A 12,778-nucleotide genomic window follows, 5' to 3' on the forward strand; every position below is an offset into this window, starting at 1 on the left:
TCTGAAGAAATGTAAATAAGACTGTAAAGGGTTGGGAAAAAAAGCCCACTAAAAATATCAGCAAAGATAGCTACCACATGGCTTACATTTTACGTAATTGAGGAAGTTTCTTAAAAATTCCTGTGGCTTCCAACACTGTGAATTCATTATTATTGAGACGCCTAAGGAAAAAAGAAACAACAGAAATTTTCATTACCAGCAGACAGGAAAGGATTGCATTTTATTTCTCATTCTGAATTATAACATGATTTAATGATAACCTTAAAATAAAATACAGTATACGTATCATAAAAGATTTGTGGAAAATAATGATCATTTCCACTGCACTCAAATTTTAATTATCAAAATAAGACTTATTAAAATGCACATAGTAAAGAACCTAATATCAAAACCAGAGCTCCTTGAGTAATCTGAAGAACAATGCTTCTGAAACTTTTTAATATTGCCCCACTAAAGAGCAATACAATTTTTTTCCTTAACTGGCTCCTCCTTGGGTCTTTTTAATGAACAGTTTTATTGAGATATAATTTACATACCTTAAAGTTCACTCTTTTACAGTGTATAATTCAGTGGTTTTTAATATATTAACAGAATTGTGCAACAATTATCAATATTGAATTCCAGAACATTTTCATTACACCAAAAAAGAAACTCTATACCCATCAGTGGTCACTCCCAATTTCCCCCTCATCCCAGTCCCTGGTAACTACTAATCAAGTTCCTGTCTCTGCGGATTTGTCTGCTGTGGACATTTTCCATAAATGGAATCATACAATATGTGGTCCTTTGTGACTGGTTTCTCTCACTTAGCATAATGTTTTCAAGGGTCATCCATACTGTGGCGTGTACCTGTACCTAATTCTTTCTTATGGCTGAATACTACTCCACTGTAGGAACAAAACACAATTTTTAATATCAATTTATCAGTTTGTGGATATTTGAGTTGTTTCTACTTTTAGACTGTTTGAATAATTCTACTATGACTGTCAGTGTACAAGATTTTATGTGGATGTATATTTTCAATGTTTTCAACTCTCTTATGTATTTATGTAGGAGTGGAATTACTGGGTCATATAGTAACTCTATGCTTAAATTTTTTCCCCCACCCCCGAGATGGCACCTTTGTCTGTCTGCTCATGGATTTTTGCTCTTTGTCTGTTTTTTCTTTAAGCAGCACTGGAACCTCCTGTGTGGGAGGAGGGCACTCAACTGCTTGAGCCACATCTGTTTCCTGCTTATTTTTTGTTTTTGCTTATTGTCTGCTAGTTGTTTGCTCGTTGTCTTGCTCATTGTTTTCACTTGATTTCTGCTCATTGTCTGCTCATTGTTTGTTTGTCTTCTTTAGGAGGCACCAAGAACTGAATCTGCGACCTCCCATGTAGGAGGTGGGTGCTCAACTGCTTGAGCCACATCCTCTCTCCCTGTTTAATTTTTTGAGGAACAGCCTAACTATTTTACATCATTTTACATTCCTCCAGTAATGAATGTATGAGGACTCAATTTCTCCACATACTTGCCAACAACTGTTAGTGTCTATTTTTTATTATACTATCCTAGTGGGTATGGAGTTGTACCTATTGTGGTTTTGATTTGCCTTTCTCTAATGGCTAATGATGTTGCACATCTTTTCATATGCTTATGGCCCACTTGTGTACCTGCTTTGGAGAAATGTCTATTCAAATAATTTGACTATTTTTTAGTTAGTAATGAGTCCTTTTATTGTTGAGTCGTAAGAATTCTATATATAATCTGAATCCAAGTCCCTTATCAAATTTATAATTTGCAAATATTTTTTTCCCAGAACTGATTTCAAATATCTAATTAGAAAATTTCTTTTTTGGTAAAGTCAAATATTTCCTTTGCTAAAGTAAAATATTAAGTCCTAGTTTATTCTACAAATCTTGATTGACAAATGAGCCTACAAAAATGTTTTTATGCTAGAAAATATCATTTGAATTATTATTTCAAGTATTCTTAGAAATAAACATAACTCCCTAAATGAATATAGAGAGTTGAGGGGTTTCTTGTATGGTCTCCATGAATTTCTAAAAGTCTTTGGATATGAACTAATGAGATAAAAAAAAATGTTGCTAAAACTGCTGGGTAGTTAGTTTCTGTCATTTCTTGAAAAGCACTGCATTATTTTTAATTTTGCAACTAGCTTAAATTTCATTAAGTAATAGGTATCAGTGCAGGCACTGTGAGAGATATACTATAAAATACAATTCCTTTCATTAAGGGGTTGTAATCTAGTTGGAGACAAAAGAATTATACATGCACAAAAAGACAATCAGTTTTGAAAACAGTAATTGAAAAATACCATACGGTGCTATACGTAAACCTTGTAACAATGTTCAGAAATGATAGTGCTCTGCTAGATTTTCCTTGAATCTTTGAACACTAACATTAAAAGTCTTATACTTATCAATAAATCTGGTAAAGACAAAAAGATCAATCAGCATAGAATGTATACATTACTTAACAAGCATATTTTAGCATCTACTATGTGCCTGGTCCCCTATTAGGATTATAGATATAAATCAGATCATACTCTACCTTTTCAGATTTTCCTATTATGCTATCTATTGTACAGAGAAAACTAAACTATTTTTTTGTGCTTCAACTTGCTAATCACTGAATCCTTCCACTTGTGAGTCAATCAAATAAAGTTAAAACAAAGATAATGCTAGTTAAATTTCTTAATTAACAGAGATTTTCAAATGGTGCCTCAAATTATATGATTACTGTAAGGATTAAACGTGTTTAAAAAATACAGAGTCCTTTGAAGTGGGTATGGGCGTAGTAAATACCCAGTAAATTCAATTTTCATTGCCATTACTGAGTGCTAACTGAATTTTAAGGAACGAATTAATTTTTGGGGCCAGAAAGACAAACTAAGAAATGACTTCCAGTATATTCTTCTATGAAGAAGAGTTATACTGATGTGTATTAATTAATATTAATGTATTTATTGAGACTAAAATGACAAGGCAAAAATCCTATGTTTTGACACCTTCATCCCCTCCCTGCCAACCAGGAAATTGTTGGAGGATGAACTTACAGCTCTGCTGTGTACTGGGGAATGTGATCTGGGATTTTGCTGAGTTTTTGATTGGAGCAATCTACAGTGGTCCCTTCACAGCGGCACTTTTCGGGACAAGCCAAATCTGCAAAGCAGTCTCCACTTAATTTTGATCGATAATCTTCTGTACCTATTGAGGATTGAAGCCAAAAGTAGAAAGATACTGAGTCTAAAGGTTAGGATATTTATTAATTTGTAGGAAGAAAAAAATTAAAGTAACTATAGATTATGCAGCAGGGAGACAACTTGGGGGGATTTTGGTCAATGGATGTCAGGAGAGGATTAAAACAAGGGCTTAGAATTTGCTGGAAAAAAAAAGTGACCGGATTCACACGACAGGAAGACATTAATAAAGTTGAGCTTTTCACAGCTGTACTTTCTGCTGATCCAGTTATGAGCCATTCTAGCCTATTTCACAGCTAATCACACAATGGCCATTAATTGTTAAAACGTTTATTTTTTTCTCTGTCTCAAGATTTTAAAATGTATTCAAAATAAACATATTCCTATGTATCATTTTAAAATTAGGGCTTTCAAAGGCAAATAGATCTACTCAGGTTTTTCAATTCTCTATGTTCTTTTGTAATTCTCTCCCTCTCACATAATCTTCAGAAATGCCTAAAAAGCCCTCTTTTTTCATTTTGTTTTTATAAAAAAGACAAGTTAATCCTGATTTAAGCCTCAGCAGCTTGCCATGCTGTAGAAAGCTGCGTGACGTTCCATGGTGCTTGACGGAACCATGTTTTACTCATACCTGGCAACCACATGGTTAGATCAAGCACAACAGAAAATCTCGCTACATAATCACTACACCATCCACTAGGCCAAGGGTAAGACCAAGAGGAAAGACGAAGGGAAGTGAAGGAAAGCTACAGACATTCTGGAAAGGTAATACTGTTTACATGACATGCATTCTTCCCGCAGAATGTTTATGACCATAGTAAGAGTATTACTACCGGCGATTTCCTGGAAACACAAAGAAGGGGCTACACTGAAAGGTGTCTCCACCGTTCCTCAGAATGGGAGAATGGAACCAACAGCTTTCAGGAACACATCCAGGAAGAAGTTGAAGGTGAGCTACAAGGACAACAGAGAAGCTCAAAAGATCTGTGGCTTCTTCTTGAAAAAAAAGTACAAAAGACCAAGACTAGAAGAAAGTATAGCAGGATAGAAAAGGGAAGACATTATGGTTCAGATCAGACACTTTTACTTACAGCCCAAATGGTGAATTCCTGCAAAAGTAAAATCACCAAGAAGGAAAGAAAGACAGGGTAATCCCAAGTAAGATTAATATACTTGTATAGACACGCCCGTGTGCATCTGACTACGCTCTCTTCCTTTTGTCCTTCCTGTGGCACTGATGGTATGAAAGGAACAGCCATTCTTTTAAAAAGGTTATCATAATTCTTTGAAGCACAGTGGTCTTATAAGAAAAGCAATGGCATAAAAGAAGCATATCACAAACTAAGTTCTTATTGCTTCCTTTAAAAGTTGAACTCCCTGCAAGATAGATTTTCTTTTGAGTCATCACTGTAAAATCTAGAATGCCACAAAGAATTGTGACAGGCAAGTAAACATGTAAAATTAAATTAAAAACTAATCATACAAAGTCTCAAGGACTGTTGCTAGTGCTTTTCAATTAATCCTTAGGTTGTGCTTTACAGATGTTTAATGTCAGTTCCAAATGATAAATAATGTCACTCAGAGGAAATGGAATCAGAATCTCATAAGAAGTTTGCAATGCTGACATATAATAATTTTGATGCATTTGGCAATTAATGCAGTGGTATTTACTTGGGATCTGTTGTATTGTGGTTTAAGCTTTAGTCTCCAAAGGGAAATGAGGGATTCCTGGTAACAAAGTCTAAGTGACACAAGTATGCCAGATATCTTACACTTTAAAAAATATGTATTCAATGCAATGGCTTTAGTGCCTCTTTTAAGATAGTACTTTATGTAGGCTCAATTTTTAATTGAAATCTTGACAAAAAGGAAGCCCAAAGAACTCTTGTAAGTCCTAGCTTCTATAATTATTTTAAATAATGTAAACTGAATGATTAGAAATTACACGTTGTTATGATATCTGATATAAAAAATATTTTCCAAAACCTACACATTTTTACTGCTGCAGGAAGAATCCAAAAATTTTTCAGAGTTCAGGATTTATGAATACAATCTTATTTTTTTCTTAAGTGGTGAATTGAAAATATTAATTTCTAGCATATTAATAAATATATTTAAACTCAATACTTTAAACAACTTGGTAACAATTATATTAACTTCTATACCTTGGGGATCTAATTCATATTAATGATTTTATTCTCTGATGTTCTTGAGTTTAGAATATGAGTCCATTAAGGTAAGTAATAGCTATCAGATGACTTTCTATTTAATACCTGTCTAAAAATAGTGAATTTTAAATATTGCCAAAGCGGGCCAATGAACTGTACATTTCAACATCTTACTTCTGATGCTTTCAACACCAACTTAGAATGAAATATATAGAATACCAATAATTATTAAAGCTCAAAATAAGAAATTAAACAAAATCTGTTAAATGCATAAAATTATTCTAACTATAATTCAAGCACAGCAAGCAACAAACCTGTCCTTAAATTAGAACTTTTGTTAGGAAAATTATATGATTTTTCACACTAGCACTGTTTAAATAGATTTTTATTTATAGCTCTTAACAAATATTATAGTCTTGGAATATATCCAGAAGATAGTGAATGTGGTCAATCAATTATTAACATGTTATTTTTATATAATGGTTTAAAACAAGTCAAGAGGCATTTTGCACAACTGGCAGGCAAGGGAAAATAAGTATAGAAATATATTTCAAAGAGCTAGTTTTAGCATTATCAGTCCTGGTAGTTTTAAAATTGAAGAGTTCCTTTTCTAAAAATCATTTCATTCATCTGCCTAAGTTATTTAATGCATTTAGTACCTGTGAACTTCCAATGCTTTTATGGTTGATATGAACTTTTTTTTAGAGTTATACTGTGACCCCAGCCATTCAAGAATATGAAGTCATAAATGAATAAAGGAACAACTGCAAATAATCAGCAGGAAGCTGCTATTTTAGCATAAAAGTAAAGGAAACCATAGTATAATTTTTTAGTATAAAAACTATAGAATAGTAAATCTCATGATTGAAAAGGTAATTCTATGTGTGATTTCATGTAGAACTAGCTCTTTGATGATAGAAAGATTTCTGTCTTTAAAACCAGCTCGGTGAGCTATATTTTAAAAACAGATTGAAAGTTCAGATACATAATGTAAGGAAAAAAAATGATTTAAGTAGAGAGCCATAGGTTCAAACATTTTAGCTACTATAAGAAATTTATATATGTGCCAACGTGAGAGAAAGAATAAAAGGTGGGAGTTTATTAAATATACGCTTAACATCATAAGCTGCATGCAAAGGTCAGGTTTTCAGGAAATGGCTACAGGTGATCTAAGCAGAATTAAATCTATCAATTGTATTTTCAAAAGCATGCATATCAAAGTTTTAGAAGCTTTATTTTATAAGGGGAGGAAAGGGAGTCTGCAGTTAGTCCTACTACCGAGCAAAACCTACCTGGAATGAAATACTGTTCTTTAGCTAAATAAAAAAAAAAGAGAAAAAAAATAGAAGATGCACCTGAATGTCAGCAAGCAGAGATATGAGTTATAATAGATTAAGAATGGACTAAGTTATTACAGATAATTAAGTGAATATGTATATTCCCAGCAGTGGCTGAAGTCTAATAATGTACAAAGAGTAGTAAATCGATACAGAATCATGGACAATAAACCAGCTTTGTTTTAATATTAGCTTTTAGTATGAATTAACTGCTGAATGTGAAATATGCCTGGAATAGTTAGGTAGCATATTACCCCAAACACATAGCATTTTTCTATTGTTAGAAAATAGAAAAAATGAGACCAAAGCATACAGTAAATCATAATGAAGTAAGTTTTCTAATTTATATTAATACAATGATATTTAGGTTGCTATAAATAAGTGTAATATTCCCAGATTGTAAAAATATGGCCTTTTGGAAAAAATGTAACATCATATTCCTGTTCAATATAACAGAATCCAAAATGGGAAAGGGACATTAAGTCTGAGAAGCAAGGTTTCCTCCAGCACTTCTAAGAAAATCACGTAATCAAGTCTCAGTCCACTTTTTGAAGAAATGAACATATAATTGATTTCCTTTTGGTTGTCCAATGGAGAATGACAAATAAAAATGAGACACTATACTTAAGACATGCTGAGTTAGTTAAAAGGCCCCAATTAAGTTTGAACCCTGGCAATGCAGTATGAAGTATCCAGGGAATGCAGTATGAAGTATCCAGGCATCTTTTTAAGTTGGCTGATAGGCTATTTCTTCTGCTGGGTATAGGGTTAAAAATGTTACATTTTGGAGTGCTATCAGAGTTCAGTCTACAGTTCTCTCTTTCTTCATGAGGAGAAGAAAAAAGAAATATGATTCTGCAATGTTCGGTAAGCGTCACCACTGTTTTTTGCTTTTTTGGTTTTGTTTTCATTTTTATTCTTTTGTAACAACACAGGAAATATCAGATGAAACAAGAAATTACCTGAACAACGGAATTTCTTGCTTTTGATCTGACCGATTCTTTTGTTTGCCAGACGCCGGGGGCTGGTACAGCGGGCACCACTGGTCTCAATTGGGTTGGTATGGAGATAATCTGCCAGCCACTTCAGATGGCAGTCACAAATAAATGGATTCTGAGCCAAATGCCTTTCAGAAATAAGCAGAAACAACAATTTTCACATGACTTACAATGGACTCAACTCTCAAACGCAGAATGAAAAAAGGATCTTCAAAGGGGATCCGAACTCTATATACATACATTGTTTGAATGGCCCGGAGAGGTGAAAAGGTCCCCTTGGCGATGGTCTGAAGCTTATTGTCATATAAGGAGAGAAGGTTCAAGTTGTGTAGATCCTGAAAAGCATCTACCCGAAGGCAGTTTATCTTGTTGGCATTCAATAATCTGTTTGATCAAACAGTTGTAGAATTAAAGTGTAGCAGCTCATTAACTCACCTTCAAGATTCTGTCCTTCTTGAGAACTCCCAATTAAGACTTACATTTCTTTTGACCTCAATACTAATTCTTTAACTTTAATAATTTAGATATTACATACTGAAGATCTGGAATTTTACCAGATAAAGTAAGAGTTATAGAGTCAAACGTACATCCAAAACTAGTCTTACTTATACATTTATTCAATAAAAAGTATGATCCTTATTCCCTGGAATTATGAAGAGGTAGAACAAGTAGCTTCTGCTGTCAAGAAGATGAAAAAAAGTGCCACAAAGCATTTGTCTCTCAAACTGCTCTGCGAAAAAGAAATTCAGCCTGTTCTCAAAACAACATCCAACATGATTGTTCCAAACAGGTCAGGTCACATCAATTCTCTCTGAAAACCATGCAACAGAATACTAGTTAGCTCTATGTAAAAGTCTAAGTTCTCACAATAACCCTACAGGGCCTGTGGCTCACTCTTCTGAACTCTGCAATCTCCTCGTCCTCTTCTCCTGGCTCGATTTCAAACAGGCCAGAGTCTCTTCTTCTCTTCCTGGAATGATATTCTCCCAGCTATCTACTTTATTTCCTAAGTCCGCTCAGATTTCACCTTCTCCATAAAGCTCCTCAGGCCACTCTCTTTGATACTACAGCCTGCCTTGCCATTCCCCCATCCCCAGCATTCTCAATTCTCTTTACTTTGATTGACGTTTTCTATTTTCTAAAGTACACATTTCCTTCTAACATGTTATATAATTTATTTATGTTATTGTGTACTGTACATTTGCGTGCCCTCTCTCCCAAGAATATAAACACCAAATGGCAGAGATCTCTGTCTATTTTGTTTCCTGATATTTCCCATGTGCCTAGTAGATATAATGTACTCGATAATATTTGTTGTTGAGTGAATAATTTATAACCCTCTTAGAGAGTGATGCATACATTACCATATTAAAGGTTCTAGTCTTTCATTATAAATACCTTTTTAACCTGGATTAAGACAATATCCACAAGCTAGTCTTTCCCCCTCTGGAATGCCTGTATCAATATTCTGTGGAACTTGGAGTTTACAGATCAGTCTTAGGCAAACATTGTTTTGCTAGATGATAGGAGATAATGTCTTATTCCTGATGGGCTCAGTTTTTGGAAGATGCTTGCCCTCCTCGCCACTTTCCTCAATTTTCTGGCCTTTCAAGGACTCACAGAAGACCCATCTCTTCCTGAACTCAATTTCTACCTAACCAGAGCATTCCTTCCTCTGGGTTTCAAGAAAGTTACTCAGTGGTACCTGGTCTTCTTACCTGAGTATCTCATGTACGCTTGCTTATTTGCCCAAGGATAGTTTAGCCCTCTAAAGGGACGGAATGGCTTTTTGATACTTTTTTGTTTCTGTTAGCATTTAGGTCAGTGCTTTAATACTTGGGATTTTAACAAATACTCAGTGGCTCAAAAAATATGTGCTTTGTGGTTTGGGTTTACAGGCCTCATTATCTAATACTAAGACTACTTTCCCTTTTGAACACATAAATCTCTATCATTAGTTAACATATGTGGTTTCTCAGTTTTATTTGCTTGCTTTTTGGGCACGCCATGCACATGGGAAGGCATGACTTGCTCATGGTGTCTCTCTATGCTGCGATCTTATTTGTCCTCCTTTAGGAGCCGAAATTGGGTTTTCTCTGTGGCCCACATAATGGCTTCTTAAAAGCCAAGAAGTATCATGCCTTTTTACTCTCCACCACAATGGAAGTAAAGCTAACCATGTTTCCTGAAAAGTTCTTTCATGTTCTTTCCCTGATAGAAATAAAGAAGGTGCTTCTCTAAGCGTTTTATACTTAGAATTAATGTGGATCAAGGAATAGGAAAGAAGAAGGTCTGGACACCAATTTCTTTTGCTTCTTCCTTTTACCTACTTCTCCCCAAACTCGCCTGTTTATGCAGAGCCAAGATATTTACCAAACTCTCTGTTGGCTTTAAAGAGAAAGTCACGTTATTTTAACTCTGACTGGCTTCAGAATGGGCCTTAGCCTAGAGATAGAAGGTTAGGTGAGAAGCAAAGATGGATTTACTTAATATATTTAATCTCTCTTCGTCCTTTTTTCCTTCCTCCCTCCCTCCCTCCCTCCCTTCCTTCCTTCTCTATTAGATAAGTTGTGGGGTTTACAGAACAATCATCCATAAATACCGGATTCCCATATACCACCCTATGTTTAACACCTGCATTGGTCTGGAAAATTTGTCACAATCGCTTATAGCACATTTTTATAACTGTACTAGTAACTATAGTTCATGGTTTAATTTAGGGTTCACTGTGAACTGTGGTTTCACGGTTTACTTTATTTTTATTCTGTAATAATAAAATAAACATTAATTCTAACATTTCCCCTTTGGTGTTAATTGTATTCACAATGTTGTGCTACCATTACTACCATCCATTCCCAAAACATTTCCATCATTCCAAATAGGACTCCTATACATTTTAAGGCTTAATTTTCCATTCTCTATACCTACCCTATCCCCCGGTAACCTGTAATCTAGATTCTGACCCTATGAGTTTGCATATTCAAATTATTTCAAATCAGTGAGATCATACAATATTTGTCTTTTTGTGTCTGGCATAGTTCACTCGACATGATGTCGACAAGGTTCATTGATGTTGTAGCACATATTAGGACTAAATTCCTTTTTACAGCTGAATAATATTCCACTATGTGTGTGGGTGTGTATACACCATACTACTTATTCATTCATTGCTTGGTAGATAATTGGATCGCTTTACAGATGGATTTTAAAGTAAGGTTTACCTACAAACAGACACTTATGGTTCAATGACATGTCTATTATATCAACTACCATTATGTGTTAGTATGTGTGCATATGTGTGTGTGTGTGTGTAGGAAAAAGAAGGTAGCATTTTAAGTGTTGGTACTAGCCAGGATGGTGATGGTAAAAGAGATTTAAAGTAAATGGCAAGAAGAGTAATGCTAAGAAAATGTGGAAGAATGGCAGCATGTGCAAGAAGAAGATGGGGAAGAATGACAGCATGTTTACAGAATTAAATTTATGAGTACAGACATCTATAATGTGTATGGAATCATTTTATTAAAAGTCAGATCAGAGATTGCTAACTCCATTGCAAGGATTAAAAATAATTTTATGGAAAAGTTTCAGTAATGGATGGATGTGATGGTTAAAAGGGGAAATTATAGACTGTTTATATGTGACTAAAATTAAAATTAAAAAAAAAAAGAAAAAACCAAAAATCATAGGAGTATACAACACAAACAGTGACCCCTATTTTAAACAATGGGACTATAGTTAATAGTACAATTTTAAGTGTCCTTTCATGAATTGTAACAAATGTACCACACTAATGCATGGTGTTTATAATAGGATGGTATATGAGAACTCTGCATTTTATGCATGATTTTTACATGAATTTAATTCTCTAATTAAAATAATTTGAAACCCAAATAAAGTCATTAGGTCACAGATATCAGTGTTATTTATCATCATTCATTTGTGTGTCATAAATCAATTTATTGGGTTATACAGAATTAGAAAATAAAGATAGAAAATGAGAGATAGAATGTAATGGAGTGGGATAGAATGGACAGCACTATACAGAGCAAGTTTAAATATTGTTTTGTAGGGAAGCAGACTTGGCCCAGTGGTTAGGGCATCCGTCTACCACATGGGAGGTCGGCAGTTCAAACCCCAGGCCTCCTTGACCCGTGTTGGAGCTGGCCCATGCACAGTGCTGATGTGCGCAAGGAGTGCTATGCCATGCAGGGGTGTCCCCTGTATAAGGGAGCCCCATGTGTAAGGAGTGTGCCCCGTAAGGAAAGCTGCCCAGCATGAAAGAAAGTGCAGCCTGCCTAAGAATGGCACTGCCCACACGGAGAGCTGACACAACAAGATGACGCAACAGAAAGAAACACAGATTTCCATGCTAATGACAACAACAGAAGCAGACAAAGAAGAACACGCAGCAAATAGACACTGAGAACAGACAACTGGGGCGGGGGGGAGGGGAGAGAAATAAATAAAAAATAAATAAATATTGTTTTGTTAACATTTTATTTCATTTGTTGGGATGTGTGAGTATACTGGCTTGTAGTATAAAACAGATTTCTGGGTAATGGTGAAAAAGCTTAGAACATAGATAATAGGGCGTAATTACGAATGTAAGTTTAACAAGTAAGAAAAAAGATTTACATTTAGGAAGTTTGTGGGATTAGGATTAAATATTTATCAAATAAATGGTATGTACCTCAATGCTAGTAAATAAACATACTCTAAAGAAAAAACAAAATTCTAAACTTGAGAAAGTAAGGTAGACTAACTGTGAGATACTTAAGAGAAGAAAAACATCAGCTTCATCTTTGTATTCTTAACATTTAAGCCAGTGTTTCTGTGTTTGGTGAATTGCACAGAATTAGATGACCCAGTACCAATAATCTTAGTATTATCAGTTTTTCAAATTCCCTTTTGACATAGGCATTCATTAAAATACTTGGTGTCAGAATTGTGGGAAGATGGCATTGGATTAGGTAGGCAGGGCCCAACTCTCTCACGAAAACAATGGAGAAAGAGCCAAAAGCTGTCTAAGGAATCTGCTTTGTGGGTCAGTAGACCAGGACAGTGCTTCAT

General features: G+C 34.8%; 1 protein-coding gene across 2 annotated transcripts in view; it reads right to left on the bottom strand.

Moving 5' to 3' along the window:
* The window catches only part of SLIT2 (slit guidance ligand 2), a 369,072-nt gene that overhangs the window by 77,416 nt on the left and 278,878 nt on the right, over window positions 1–12,778 (bottom strand). Inside the window, exons 13-17 of one of the 2 annotated variants that reach the window (XM_004482478.5) lie at window positions 7,949–8,092; window positions 7,673–7,836; window positions 6,666–6,689; window positions 3,062–3,212; window positions 87–161 (exon numbers count right to left, since the gene is read on the bottom strand). In XM_004482478.5, coding sequence (XP_004482535.1) covers window positions 87–161; window positions 3,062–3,212; window positions 6,666–6,689; window positions 7,673–7,836; window positions 7,949–8,092 — 558 coding nt within the window. The remainder of the gene's footprint in view (window positions 1–86; window positions 162–3,061; window positions 3,213–6,665; window positions 6,690–7,672; window positions 7,837–7,948; window positions 8,093–12,778) is intronic. The other variant, XM_004482479.5, reaches the window with a different exon arrangement.

This window comes from Dasypus novemcinctus, chromosome 1, assembly GCF_030445035.2.
Source record: "Dasypus novemcinctus isolate mDasNov1 chromosome 1, mDasNov1.1.hap2, whole genome shotgun sequence".
In the NCBI taxonomy this organism is placed as follows: domain Eukaryota; kingdom Metazoa; phylum Chordata; class Mammalia; order Cingulata; family Dasypodidae; genus Dasypus; species Dasypus novemcinctus.